The 14669-nt window shown below is 45.7% G+C and overlaps 1 protein-coding gene across 5 annotated transcripts in view; it reads left to right on the top strand.

The window, feature by feature from the left end:
• Positions 1–14669, top strand: part of KANSL1 (KAT8 regulatory NSL complex subunit 1) — an 817615-nt gene that overhangs the window by 485668 nt on the left and 317278 nt on the right. For all 5 annotated transcript variants that reach the window (XM_069238046.1, XM_069238047.1, XM_069238049.1 and 2 more), the window contains one exon: positions 6940–7105. In XM_069238046.1, coding sequence (XP_069094147.1) covers positions 6940–7105 — 166 coding nt within the window. The remainder of the gene's footprint in view (positions 1–6939; positions 7106–14669) is intronic.

Genomic DNA, 14669 nt, shown 5'->3' with positions numbered 1-14669 from the left:
GTCAGGGATATTTGCTCATGCTTTTCCACATCTTCCAGTGCTTCCGTCTTTGGTTTGCAGACTACGGCAGACATCTCACCCTCATCCCAGTAGCTCCCACATGGGCATGGTAACCATGGTTCAGCGCATTCCTAGACCTCTTAGTAGTCACCCGCCTGGACCCCAATCACTCAATCTTGCGGTCTGCACCTGAGGTCCTAGAGCTTAGTTATCTGAACCTAACACAACCTTGTATGGACATTCTTAAAGAAGCACGCAGGCCCACTACTCATGCTTGTTATACAGCAAAGTAGGAAAGATTGGTACACTACTGTCAATCAATCAGTGTTTAAGCGCAACTGTGAGGGTCTCAAGGTGCGGAGGGGGGAGGGGTGTGGAGCGTTCATCAGTGCGGTGGTTCTTCAAATAGCCATGTCTTCAGCTCTTTAGTGAAGTTGACAAGGGGTGTAGTATGTCTGCGGTAGGGCTTTCCAGGCTGTGGTGGCGAGGTAGGAGAATGAGCGTCTCCCTGTTCTTGTTTTTCTGATGCAGGGTACTTAGGGGCGAGAGAGCTGGGTTGAGCGTGGGGTACGGGGAAATTGAGTTGCCTGTTCAGGTAGGCTGGTCTGGTGTCGTGGAGGGCTTTGTGTGTGTGGGTGAAGATCTTCAAGGTAATTTTTTTTTCTCTATGTGGAGCCAGTGTAGTGTGTGCAGGTGCTGGGAGATGTGACAGTGTTGAGGTAGGTCGAGGTCCAGTCTGGTGGCGGCGTTCAGGATGTTCTGTAGTTTGCAGGTGAGTTTATTGTTGATTCTGATATATAGCGTGTTGCCGTAATCCAGTCTACTGGCGTGTGTGATGGTCTTTGTGTTGGGGGTGGGGTCCATTTGAATGTCTTGCTTAGGAGGCGGACGGTGCAGAAGCAGGTGGATATAACTGAGTTGATTTGGCCGTCCATGTTGAGTTTGGAGTCCATGATGATTTCCAAGGTTGCGGGCTTGGGTCGTGGGGGTGGGCGGGCTTCTGAGGGTAGGGGGCCACCAAGGGTCTTTCCAGGTGTTGGGTTGAGGGCCCATGATGAGTACTTCAGTTTTGTCTGCGTTGTTGTAGAAAGCTACTTTTCATTCAGTTGGCGACTGCTCCCATGCCTTCGCGAAAGTTATGTCTGGCTATGTTGGGTTTGTTGGATAGGGATAGTTTGAGTTGGGTGTCGTCAGCATAGGAGACGATGTTGAGTCCGTAGTTTCTGACTATGGCGGCTAGCAGGCAATGTAGATGTTAAACAACGTGGGGCTGAGGCAGGATCCCTGGGGAATTTTTCAGGTGGTAGGTGTGGGATCTGAGAGGAAGAGGGAGGGAGGGAGGGTGGGGGGGGGGGGAGAGTCTTACCCTTTGAGTTCTGCCGGAGAGGAAAGATCTGATCCAGTCGAGGGTCTTGTCTCTGATGCTGGCCTCGTGAAGTCTGAGTATCAGGGTGTGGTGGGAGACATTACAAACAAATTGATCTTTTACAACCCAATGTTCAAGATATTGCCTGTTAATTTTTCACTTACCTCTGGTCTAACCTTTACATTATCAAAGTTGCACCTAGCCACAGTAGCCTCATATCTGCAAAATTAGGCAGTATGCTTACTTAAGGATCCCATTGGTTGAAGCCTTCCTAGAAGGTCTTAAAAGGGTCATTCCACCTAGGGTGCCACCTTCTCCCTCCTGGTATCACATTATTGTATTGAAAAGGTTAACAGGCCCTCCATTTGAGTCCCTCTACTCCTGGCCCTCCAATTTTTATCCTGGAAAGTATAATTCCTAGCGTCCATCACTTGACTTAAATGTGTCAGTGAGCTTCAGGCATTAACCTTGGAAGAGCCATTCTTACAATTACATAGAACTAAGGTGGTATTACGTGCCAATACTTAATCTTCCTAAGGTGGTATAGCAATTCCACATTAATCAATTTATTGAATTACCTGTATGCTTTATTTAACCTAACAGTTGCTGAAAGGGCTCTACACAACTTAGATGTTGCTATGAGGAATCCTGTCTTAGCTTAGTTTCTCGTCTTGTACCTTGGTTTACTTTTACACACATTTTTATTCATATTTTACCAAGCCTGCTTTTTAGCATTTGCTTTTACATATTTTATCAGCTGCTGCTTCTATGAAGGCAAGGTTCTAGCTGCACATTTAATCAGCCTTTGTACCCCGTATAATCTGTACTTTTTTCTCCAAGGCTTTTATATGCAGTACATGATATGCTAACTTAAGTTGCCAGCCCAGGAGCCAGTTTCTTTCTCTAAGGCACAGCACTACATCTGAACTGTTGTCCAAATGATGTATGGGTCATTGTATAAACCACACTTAGCCCAAGGAGGGTAGAGGGCATTCCAGTCATGATCCTTATGGGACCCATACTACACAAGAGACAGTCTGCTGGCGCTGGCTCCTCAGTCTCCCAAGAGGATTACCATCCACACAATAGGCAGACCCCTGCTATTCAGTTCAGGTATAGGCCAGTGTAGGAAAGCACCCTTTTTGACATGGTTAGCCCCCACTTTTTACCTGGTTTCTAATTACCCCTATGGCAGGGTCCATCCAGACACATGAGAGCATATGTGTATGAACAGCTAAGCCCCTATGTCTGTCGATTCTAAGACATGGTAAGTACACAGGGAAGCCATTTTAAATGCAATTGCAGCACTGTGTGGGTTAGGTGAGGGGTCCGTGCGGGTGGCACAATTGGTGCTGCAGCCGTCCGAGACCTTTCTTAGTACCCCAGTCCCTAGGTACCAGGGGTACCATTTACTAGGAACTTAGTGGTAGCTAAAGAGTTTGCCAACTGTGCAAAACAACTTTGCAGTTTTGTGGAAAGAGATCTGGCACTGGGGAACTGGTTAGAAGGACCCAGTGCTTTAAAAGTCAAAGCCACATCAGAAACCAGGCAAAAAGTGGGGGCTAACCATGTCAAAAAGGGTGCTTTCCTACAAGTACTTTGCCTGTTCGGTCCTGAAGAAGTTCGTAATATGATCTTGGTTCACAGACCCCCTCCGTAAGGGATGGTATTGCTTGGTTATCAATTCTAAGGTAAGGAATCTGCAACTAGAAGTCTCTATCAGATGAAAAAGTGCTTTACCTTTGGTAACGCCTTATCTGGTAGAGACTTATTTTAGAGTCTGGTAGAGACATACCTCCTTAAACCGGCCCACCCATCATCCCTGCTCCAGGATCTGATTTCTAGGGACAGGAACTTCCCTTTCAGGGTCCTAGTTTTGATGCACCAGTGGTCAGTGTTCTTCTTGGCTCTGCGCTTTTGGCGTGGAAAGTCGTTAAAAATTGACGTCAGCGCACCGGGGTGGTGGTGAATGCAGAGATGACTCACGGCGCGCCGGGGTACTCCTAGAGTACAATCTCTGGAACCAGATTAACGCTTCGGGGAAATTCTAAGGTCAAGAGTCTGCAGCTAGAATATGTCTCTACCAGATACAGCATTACTAAAGGTAAGTAACGTGTTCACTATTGTAGGAAAGCACCCTTTTTGGCATGGTTAACCCCCCACTTTTTGCCTGGTACTTGAAGGAATTTCGACTGTTAGTGTACTGGGTCCCTGCTAACCAGGTCCCCAGTGCCAGAGCTCTTCCCAAAACTGGAAAAGTGCGTTTCCTTGCTCAACAGCTTAGGCCTGACCCTCAACTGGGAGAAATCCAAACCCCTACCATCACGCAGGATCACCTTTTTAGAAGCAAAACTGGACACTCAATCCACCATGGCATGTCCCACTGTGGAGAGACAACAAAAAATGTTAGCTCTAGCAAATTCGATTCAGAGAAAAGACTACATTTCAGTTCACCTCTTCAAATCTTTACCGAGCATAATGTCATCATGCATACCTCTAGTTCATCTCTGCAGGCTCAAGATGCGGCCCCTGCAAGAGTAGCTCAATCTACAATGGCTCCAGATTTCAGGAAGCTTTCAAGATCAGATAAACATAACCCCAGCAATAGTCAAAGGGTATGGTGGTCTCAGAAGCATCATCTGTCTGTCGGCCTATCATTTCTCCATCGCCCAGCACCATGGACTATCACCACAGACGCCTCCCTGGAAGGTTGGGGAGCTGTTTTGCAAGACCTATGAGTGAGTGGCAAGTGGCCACTAGAGTTGAGGACATCAATCTGCTTGAGCTCAAAGCAGTTTATCTGGCTTTACAGGCTTTTCTCCCAAAGATTGCCGGATCAGAGGTTGCAATAAGAACGGACAACACCACTATGATGCATTACCTCAACAAACAGGGAGGCACAAGATCTCTTACCCTCTCCAGGGAAGCTCAAAGAATATGGATCTAGGTGTCACAGCAAGGCATCAGGCTCACAGTGGTGCACCTTCCAGTTATACAGAACAGGATAGCAGACTCGCTCAGCAGGCAAAAATCGATGTATCACGAATGGGAACTCGACCAATCCAGTCTACCACATTTTTTCTGTGTGGGAAAGTCCCAAATTCATCCTATTCGCCAGCTGGTTGAACGCCAAATGCCAATACTTCGCAAGCTGGCATCACCAAAAAGGATCATGGGGGAATGTTTTTTCCATAGCTTGGTCAGGAATCTTTGCAAATGCTTTTCCTCCAATACCATTGATCCCAAGAGTCCTGACAAAGATGAAGAGGGAACCATGCACTCTAATATTAATAGCTCCGTACTGGCCTTGCCAACATTGGTTTGCAGCGCTTCTTCTGTCAGTGAAACCTCACATCCCACTGAAACCATCTCCGCACTTGCTGACAGTGAGCAGAGGGCATATGTTGCATCCAGATCCTCAGTCGATGCGATTATCAGCATGGCTCCTGAGCACAGGGATTTGCACATTTAAATATTCCACAGGAGTGCAGAGACCTCCTGTCTCGAGGCCAGAGCAGCTGGCACCAATAAGGCTTACTCTGGTAAGTGGAAAAGGTTTTTTGTGGTGTCACCATCTGCAAATTGATCATCTTTCCTCATCGCCGGAGCAAATATTGCCTTATTTACAGCATTTAGCGCAATCAGGACTTGCGCATTCCTCTTTGTAAAGGTGCACCTAGCAGCGATTGCATCGTACAGGTGTTCAGACTCTTCACCTTCGTTATGGTCCTCTAGATTGATGAAACGATTTCTGAAAGGACTTTTCAGAGTCTTTCCTCCATTCAGACCTCCTCCTCCCTCGTGGAATCTGAATATTGTTCTTGCGCAACTGATGAAGCACCCGTTTGAGCCGATTCATCGAGCTTCTCTGAAATTCCTCTGCTGGAAGGTTGCCTTACTTGTGGCCCTCACATCAGCCAGACGAGTCAGTGAGATACAGGCTCTTTCCATACAAGTGCTGTTTTTACACATCAAACAAGACAGACTAATCTTGTGCACTTAACCCGCATTTTATCCCGAAGGTCCCTTCGGATTTTCATCTGAATGAGCCCTTAGTTTTCAAGACATTTTTTCCAGATCCGTCAAATCCTGCGGCAAGAGTTTTGCACTCTTTAGACATTAAAAGGTGTGTTAAATTCTATTTGGACAGGTCTAAATCTTTTTGCAGGTCCAATCAGATGTTTGTGGCTTACAGTGCACCCAGGCGAGGTCAACCGCCTTCCAAACCGAGCATATCTAGATGGATCTCCTCAGCAACTCAATTCTGCCATCAGGCAGCGGGCAAGCCTCTGCATTCATCTGTTCGTGCACATTCTATGCAGGCAGTTTCTTCCTCCGCTGCGATGTTTGCTGGGGTACCGCTGTAAGACATATGTAGAGCAGAGACGTAGAAAAGCTGCCAATACGTTTACAAGACATTACTGCTTGAAAGCACTATCTCAAGGAGAGGTAGCGGTGGGTCAAGCAGTCCTCAGGAACCTCTTCCAGTGGAAGTGAGCCACCTCTTTCATCCCACCATCCTGATGTCAGGTATGCACATTGTTTATGGCTAATAGTTTTGGATTCAGATCCAATGCTTATGGTGATTTGATTATAATAAAAAAAAAAAAGATGGGGAACAGGCAGAATTTGATTTGAAATTTTGCGTATATTAACATGTTTTCCGTGTGTATCTTGAATAAATTGCCAGTGTGTTTAATTGTGCATAGATACTGCTCGCTACTCTGATTCAAGCATGTGACTATATGAAAGTTCCAAAACTGGAGTAAGAAAATTAGTTACTTAACTGTATCTTTAGTGCTCCAGTATTGGAATCTTTCATGCATTCACATGCGACCCACCCGCCTCCCCGGAGAAGCTCACCTTTACATCTTTCTTTTGTCATGTTATACGCACTTGTGCTCTGAAAATCTGAGGTACTGGAGCTTTTCTCAGGAGGGTTCTAGAGGGTGGTGTTTTTTGATTGGTGGAAGCTCAAGTTTGGTCCTTTTTCTTAAAATGACTCTGATAGACTGTTATATTAGGCCCTTAGGTTATATTTGTCAACACTACTTGGTTAAATGTACCGGTGGCTCCCACCTCGACAGGGAATGTTTCAAGCATTTGAATCTATGAAAGATTGCAATACTGGAGAACTAAAGTTACAGGTAAGTAACTCATTTTCTTTCGGTAGAAGGTGAAGCACTGACCTCCATGTGCTACATACTTGAGAACTATCTTATCTCCAGGTGGTTCTAAATTACAATAGAATAATGTTAACTTTAGGATTATGATTACTGTATCAAAAAAAAGGTTGTCCTCACTTTACAGAGGGAGCAGTGCTTACCTACAGACTACATTTTTTCCATAATAGGTTGAAAATTGATCAGCCAAAATGGCATGAGTGGGGAAAAAAAATTAAGGCATTAATAAAGGAAGAAAAGAACACTGTTTGTTAGGTTCTACTTGTAAAGAGTCGATTTGCTCCAGCAATTACAGATGTTCTTGAATTTGGATGGATTCATTGTTTTACTAGCCTTGCGACTTCAAGATTGAAATTTTCATGAGTGAATCCTTTTTTTCCCCTTTTGCAGGTGCAGCGTGCTGGTACGACCAGGAGCAGCTGTGATGTAAACTCAGCATGTGCACTTTGTGGTTGTCGAAGTTCTGTCTCACCAGAAATCATTTATGAAGCTCCACTTTCTGAACGTCTCGCCCAGCTCGATTCCTGCGTTCACCCTGTTTTATCATTCCCAGATGGTAAGAATCTTTCTCAGGCAATCATGAGCATTGCAACAGAATGTCGTTACCAGTTGAGTAGTTGCATTATGGAGCTGTTTTCTAGCAAATAGTATAGATTGATTACATGCCTCAGACACAATCTCTTTCTGTTTTGAAAACCTGTTAAGGATTAGTTACGAGTTTGGTAAAACCGGGTGAGGTAGAGGAGCCTGTAGCATGGTACATTTATATGGAGGATGTCACCAGGTAGGTGTGTTGGACACGTGAAGAGTATTTTGGTAAGTCTAAAAAGAAAAAAAGTTGGAGGCAAGAGTAAACCGGAAGTTGACAGACCTTGAAGGAAGGTTGAAGATCAGTGTAGTAGGAGTACCTTCCCCATAGATATGAGCTTTGAAGTTGTATTTCAGTGTTATTTGTGTAGAACTTGAATGCTCCTTGAGAGGCCTGAAGCTCTTTATGAATTAAGAAGCTACTTTTAATGTATCTTTCATACAGTGTCTTAGCCTTAATGAGTTCATATAGCATTTGGATTTGCTCTGGCTTCCTGGGCACCCTTTGAGTGTATTGTTGAGCCTGTAGTGTTTGTAGTTTTTCATTAATTTGTGGGGTTGTGTACAGTGCACAGTCTGCTGGTGTGATATGATACATAAGCAAGGAGTGTTATAGGTACAGGTGCTCATGCACATACATATTATGACAAGTGTTATAAATACAAGTGGTTGTTGATGTGATCAAACAGGTTTGACGCTATGAACTGTGGTTAGTTGTAAAATATCAAAAAGCTACCATTGCTATCTGGTCCTACATTGGCAGTATGAGGTCTGACATTAAAAGGCAGTTTGATGCATCTAGTTTGATACTTTTGTTTTTTTGTGTTTTGTTCCTTGCACAGCAGGTTCTGGCAGTGGTTACTAGTGAGTGATAATTGAGTGCCCTGTCTGCGATCATGTCTTCCTGTACAACCTTCCTGCTTTAGATCGCCTCTAGTGGTTTGTTTTATGAAAGGTTTTCTTTACCCGTTTCTTCCCATACCATGTATTGTTCCTTTGTGCTATTTGTGTTGTGCTAACCTTCTTGATGGCATTTCTTTTCAAGCCAGTTCACAATTGCAGCGTTTAGCATCCTAGCTTGAAGACTGTTTTGTTGATGGCAATAACTTCAGCTTATGGTCAAGAGAGTATTAGTCCCTGTCGGTTTCTCCACCTTTAACAGATTTTCTACCTGAATAATTTAATCCTATGCTCCTGCTTAAACGTCTGCCCCCGATCGTGTCTGTAGTTCATATTGGCCAGTTTATTGCTTTTCCATCTTTCTTCCAAAACCCTATATTGACCCCCCAAAGCCCCCCCCCCCCCGCCCCTTTTTCCTGTCCATCCATGGAGGGTGTAGCGTTTGCCCAGCCTGGACCCCAGATTTGAGTTTACATTGATTGCCTGCAAGGCAGTTAATGATCATCGCTTGTAGTTCATCTGTTTCTAGTCCCACTGTTTTGCTTAGGTCTAGCCAATATATCATGGTCCCTTACCAAGAAACATAATCTGAAAGGTATTTGTGCCCATTTCTTACCAGCTGCCACGTTATGTTGCATGACTTCTTGGATTACCTCGCAGTACTTTATCTTGCCATCCATTGATAAGGTAGGGAATTGTGGGAAGATGTCCTCATCAGACAAATAAGTTACCATAGGTAAAGCTTCTGATTGGTGCAACTAACTAGTGATTGCTCCCTGTCTTTGCTACTCCCCTGTGCGGTAGTATCATGGTTAGTAAGGTCCCTAGGTATGAAAATATGGTTGTTGCTATCATCGATTTTTCAGTACCTGCCCACATGCCTCGATTGGGTGGGGGGTGGTGAGGAAACAGTTTTAGGACCACAACGTATCAGCTGACACCCAGTATACTCCAGTAGGATATCTGGAGATGGAGTCACAGTGAAGCTGTATTACGCCACTTGGCAGCATTGAGGTGTTACTGCTGGGGAAAAGTTATCCAGACCAGTGTGAAGCCTAATGCATAATTTCCAACGTGAAGAACATGCAGGAAGATTATAAATCCAAATAAATAAATTTCCATGGGGCGCATCTTCCTTATTGTTGCTGTAGAATGAAGATGCGCAGAAGATGACGGAACAGACGGCTTTCAAGAGATGCCCTCAGTAGCACTCAAAGTATCCTTGGGCCAACCTCCACAGCGTCTAACATGTGCCTTTCCCCCGAGCACACCATCACCTGCTGCTCAGTGTTCTGGAGCAGTAATACTCTTTGGCAGCAGCAAGACCACCTCTGAGCCTACAACAAGATGAACCACTCAGCATAGAAGTGGAAGAATACAGAGGAGGTCCAGACACATTAAAAGAAGCCCCAAGATGATCTGATTTGACTCCAGAATCAGAGGAGGAGGAAGAGGTGAGCTAAAACTCAGCCAACTCCAGACCTCGTACAATGGCCAGATGCTAGAGTATGGTTACATTCAGACTTCCACCCAAACTCCCAGAACACGTAAGCAGCCACGCGTTGAGGCGGAGCACAGTCACCTCTGGTCTGGTGTTGAGCCCCTTGCATCACATGTGTGAAGTGCTCTCTGTTGCCGTGTCAGGCAAGGTTAAGAAGACCAGGAGCTCAATAGTCTGATTAGGGTGGAAAGTGGAGACCAACTTAGGCAGAAACTTGGGGTCAGTTCCGGGGACAATCCTGTCATCATGCACATGGAAGAAAGGCTCTTATAGTCTGAGGGCCTGTAGCTTGCTAATACACCTAAAGGACATTATCACTGTAAGGACGAAGACCTTACGGAAATAAACAGCAAAGTGTAAGAGTCCTTTGGCTTTAAGAGAAGCCCCATGACTCGGGTGATGATAGGGATAAAGTTCAAGACTGGGGCAGACGGCACTCTAGTGGGGGATGACACACCTAAGGATGACCATGAAAGTATGTATAGCAGGGCTCTTAAAGAGCCAGAGGTATTCCCTGTTCCCCATATATGCCTTTAGAGGAGCTGACTGTATCCCAATCTGTGTGTTAGCCAGCCCTGACTTTTGAAAATGTAGGAGGCAGCAAACGTCTTGTACCGTAGGACTGGAACAAAAAATAGACCCAAGCACCAAAATAGAAGTGCCCCCCTAGCAAAAGTAGTATTGTCAGGGAAATAAACAGTTAAAACAAAAAAATAAAAAGCACACCTGGTCATAAACCGAACCATAACTGCTTAAAAAAAATGGCCTACACACTGATTTGCCACACTAGCCAATCGGGCACTGCATGATTGCCCTATAGGCTAGTCCAACCCTTAAACCCATTGCTGCCCCCGGTCTTCTTTGCACCGTAAACCATTTGTTGGTGTGAGGGTTTTTTGGTTTTTTTTTTATGCTTAGTTGCACAGCATTTTTTCTGTTTTTCATAAAAGGAAAACCTCAATGTTGAGTTTTCAGCTGTTTATTCGGTTCTCTCCATGGAAATCCATAAACCCCAGGCATCGCTAGAATTACCAATATGTTAGGTGGAGGGAAAATAAAAATTAGTCCGGATATCTTTTGTAGAAATTATAATGAAGGCTATTCCGCAGACGCCATTTTAGCTAAAGAATAAAGGGGTTGTGATTACCCCTTTAAATACTGTGGGTGAAATTGGACCTGTCAGATTTCCACATGAGTTTAATTTGAAAGCATAGGGCTAAAATGTTAACAAATATTGTCAGATGTATTACTAATGACCCGGTAAAGGGTATATTATACGAACTGAAACGTAGTGGTGCTTGAGTCCAGACATTCTCCTTCAAAGGAAACATGTAGCTGTGTATGAGAGGCATAGTATACTAATCCACATGTTTAGGGCACATCGATAGTGTGACAGGCCATGCCTTAAGCCACATCCAGATTCCAGACTATAGGACCCCTCCAGTTTAGTTTAAAGCTGTGGCGAAAGGACAGTTCTGTTGAAAATGGTGGTATTTTTAAGCGCCATTTAACGGCCCGGCGCATTGTAGGAGCGATACAGACAGTATCCCCCGGAGAATGCTTGGTTATACTGAAAGATTATTGCGTGGTTTCAAGAGTAAATGCATCGTGGCTGTGCGCAAGAAGTCTGTGTTTATTATCGGTGCCCCAGTGGTGGTCTTGTTTTCCCGGGATTGTTTGAAGAGGGATCGTGCCTAAGAGACGCAGCCTGGGCTCGACAGTGAAAACACAAGGCAAAAATGTTAAAGTAACACTCACATCAAAAAAATAGTTGATTTAAAAAAAAAAATACGTTGACATGTGCCACCAGCTGAAATGGATTGTTTTTTATTGTATCCTCTAGTGCTGCATCTGTCTTCATGCTACCCTAGTATCTTCTGCAAAATTATATCAGACGGGAAATGCGTATGGACGTCATATAGGAGTTGCCCTGCGACCCCCTTGCGTTTTGTTTGCGATCCCTGGCTTCAGAAGCTGCAAAATCGGTACCAGGAACACAGTGGCCGCAAGCCTTTATGACTTGGGGCTCCTTTCTCGTTTTCGCTCACTTTTTTATTTCACTAACAGAAAATGTTTAATTATTCTCTATACGTTTAGTACAAAACTGAGTACAGTTGGCTGGACTACGGCCCTCCCTTGTAGCTGAAGTAAAAACATGTTTGTATGTTGTGTGCGTACTGTTGAGGGTGTGTTTATGCGAGTGTGTAGATGTGAATGTGAGTATATGTAAGCAGGTGTATGAATGCAATTGAAAGTCAAAGGGCGTGTGATGTCACTTCCGCTACCCCTTTAATTTTGGTGAATTGACGTTCATGGAAATATGCTGATGACGTAGGCTTGTTGAAAAGGAATATGTGTGGGTGCTCGAAGGTCGCATTTGTTCGAACCTAAGGCAACATCGCCATCTGCTGGGCAATGAGGCAAGTGTATCCTCGAGCAGACTGTTTTTCTAAGCATTCATACTGATTGATTGGTTCCTGTGTCTGCAGCGTGTGTCCCGGTCCCGCAGTGTTGGGAGCATTACACATTCTGCTAAAAGACCTGTTGTAGGAACCTGGCTCTCTATATGGTGCACTAAAAAGAAGTACACCATGCAGAGTCCAGCGGGTCGCCACATAGTTTGCAGAGGCAAAAGTAGTTGTTTAATGCTCCATATTGTGGTAGTGTGGATGAGCAGTTAGGGTTATCAGAGGGTAGTGCTAAGCATTTGTTGTACTGACAGAGGCAAAAAATAAGAGACACGCTCAAAAAATAAATCTGAGACCAAATTAGAACACAGGGTTATCAACAACTTTCAAGGCCAATCTCAGAGAGTTAAGTACTGGGCACTGATCAGAAACACACCAGCAGGTCACTCCAGGCAGCACTGGGGTGGTCGGGTGCAAGGGTGCAGCAAGACGTCTGGTACTAAATGATTTTCTATGGGATTTGGTCCTTGGAAAGACCTGCTGCAGTCTCTGTCTAGGAAGCCGGTCCGGGACAATAAACAGGTAGGTTGTAGACTTGGGGCTCTCAGGGACTTGGGTACAACTTTAGTCCTTTTTTCCAGGGGTGATGGATGGAGGGGTGTCCTTAGGCATTGGTTTCTTCGTCCAGGAGCCCTAGCAATCAGGGAGTCCTGTATGTTGAGGCTGCAGGGGTCATTGAGGAGTCCAGCAGGGGTGAAATCAGGGTGGCTCCAGCTCATGGGAGCCGGGTGATGATGTTGGCACCAGTGACCCACCTCAGATTGGGTCGTCTGCGACCGGTGCAGTGGTTGCTGGAGGTGTTGGGTTTTCTCTCGCCACAATGCCGCAGAGAGGGGGCCTACATGCTGAGGATGTAGGCAACTTGGAGGAGTCCAAGGGGTGAAACCTGAGTGCACTCGGACTGGACAGCTGGGGAATCTTGCTGACACCGTGGTTGGCTTTACCTCAGGTCGTGGACGTTGGGCACATTGATCACTTTGGGTGTCGGGTCTTTGCTGTTCCGGAGGCTGCAGAGTCCTTTCTTGAGACTTTGTTGCAGAGCAGATCCGCTACTCACTCGAGTCCGAGTCTTTGTGGAAACATGTCTAAGGTGGCTATACTGGTCAGGACCAGTCAGTCAACACACTAGTAGCTGGTAGGTATTCAGGGGGCACCTCTAAGGTGCCCTGTGGGTGCAGGTATTAATAAATCGCTGGCTGGCATCCATGAGGGTTTATTGATCTGAGATGTTTGGTACCACACAGCCCTATATTTAGAGAAGCTATCATGTAGCTGGGGAACTTGTAGTGACCAGTATCCAGCACATGTGCTTAAAATGGCTTCCCTGTTCACTTACTATGTCTGAGAATCGATAGACATACCAGGGGCATATCTGTTCGTGCAGATATACCCTCACGTGTAATATAATGCACCCTACTAGAAGGTGACTTCATATATTACTTTGAGCAGGGGTGTGGAATTTAATAAAATACCCACTTGTCCATAGGACAAGTTGCTTCATAAATCTACTTTTTGTTTGAAAAATTATTCTGGTCCCTTTGGTGCCATGTAGTGCAGCTACAAATTATGGCAGCAGTCTCATTGGGGTTGGGCCTTCTTGTCCCAGGGACAAAGTAAACATGAAAACGTGTTGTCTTTGACACCAAACAATATGTCCTTGGTGTCAGGCTATAGGAACTCCACACCCCTGATGCAGTGTTAGGGGACATGATGCACTGGCTGTGTGCCAAGTCATGTTTTCACTTTGGTCCGAACCAAGACATGCAGCCTGCAGTGGCAGCCTGTCATTTACTTGGTGAGGAGTCCCTTACAGTGGCACAATTCATGCTGCTTCCCTTAGGGACCGCCGTACTAACCCAAGCACTAGGTACTAGGGGTACCATTTACCAGGAACTTAAGAGGGTGCTAAAGGTTTTCCCAATTAGGGAAACAAGTGTGCAGTTTTAGGGGAAGGAGCTCTGGCAATTGAGACTTGGTTAGCAGGAGCCCAGTTCACTTTCAATCGAAATTACGTCAGCTACACAGCAAAATGTGAGGGATAACATGCCAAAAAGTGTGCTTTCCTACAAGCAGCAGCTGACATGGCCCTAACCCCACTGGCCTACCTGCTGTCCTTGACAATTGTGCCAAGGAAGACTCGTCCTACAGCTGTTCTGCCTCCAAAAGCCTGGGAGTACAGCCAGCACTTCGAGAAGTAACCATCTCCAGAGGAGTAGCGAAGGTGCTTCCTTACCCTCTGCAGGCACCAAAGATGTCCCACGAGAGCTCCAGACTGCCAAAACCCCATCCCTGACAGCAGTACTGGACCCGTTCCCACTAGGCCGAATTGATATGGGCCAACAGCTACTGTCCCTGAGGGTGGCTACACCCTTCTTGTGTCCACTCCCTTTGGGGAGGAGGACACAAACCTAACTCTATTGGTCCCTGTCCTCCAAACCAAGATGGAGGATTCTGCAGGGGAGGGGGTAGTCACCTCAGCCCCGGACACCTTAGAGGTGGTCCTAGCTGGGGTGGTCACTCCGCTCTGATTTCCCTAATATTCCTGCCAGACATCCCACCGATAGTGGGGCTTTGTCTGGGGGGGGCGGCAACTCCACAAGCTGGAATGCCCTGGGGCACTGTAACCTGAGGCTTGAGCCTTTGGGGCTCACTGCCAGGTGTTA

The sequence above is a fragment of the Pleurodeles waltl genome, chromosome 6, assembly GCF_031143425.1.
Source record: "Pleurodeles waltl isolate 20211129_DDA chromosome 6, aPleWal1.hap1.20221129, whole genome shotgun sequence".
Taxonomy (NCBI): domain Eukaryota; kingdom Metazoa; phylum Chordata; class Amphibia; order Caudata; family Salamandridae; genus Pleurodeles; species Pleurodeles waltl.
Note: the sequence above shows the minus strand (reverse complement) of the source record. Positions and strands in the feature narration are given on the sequence as shown.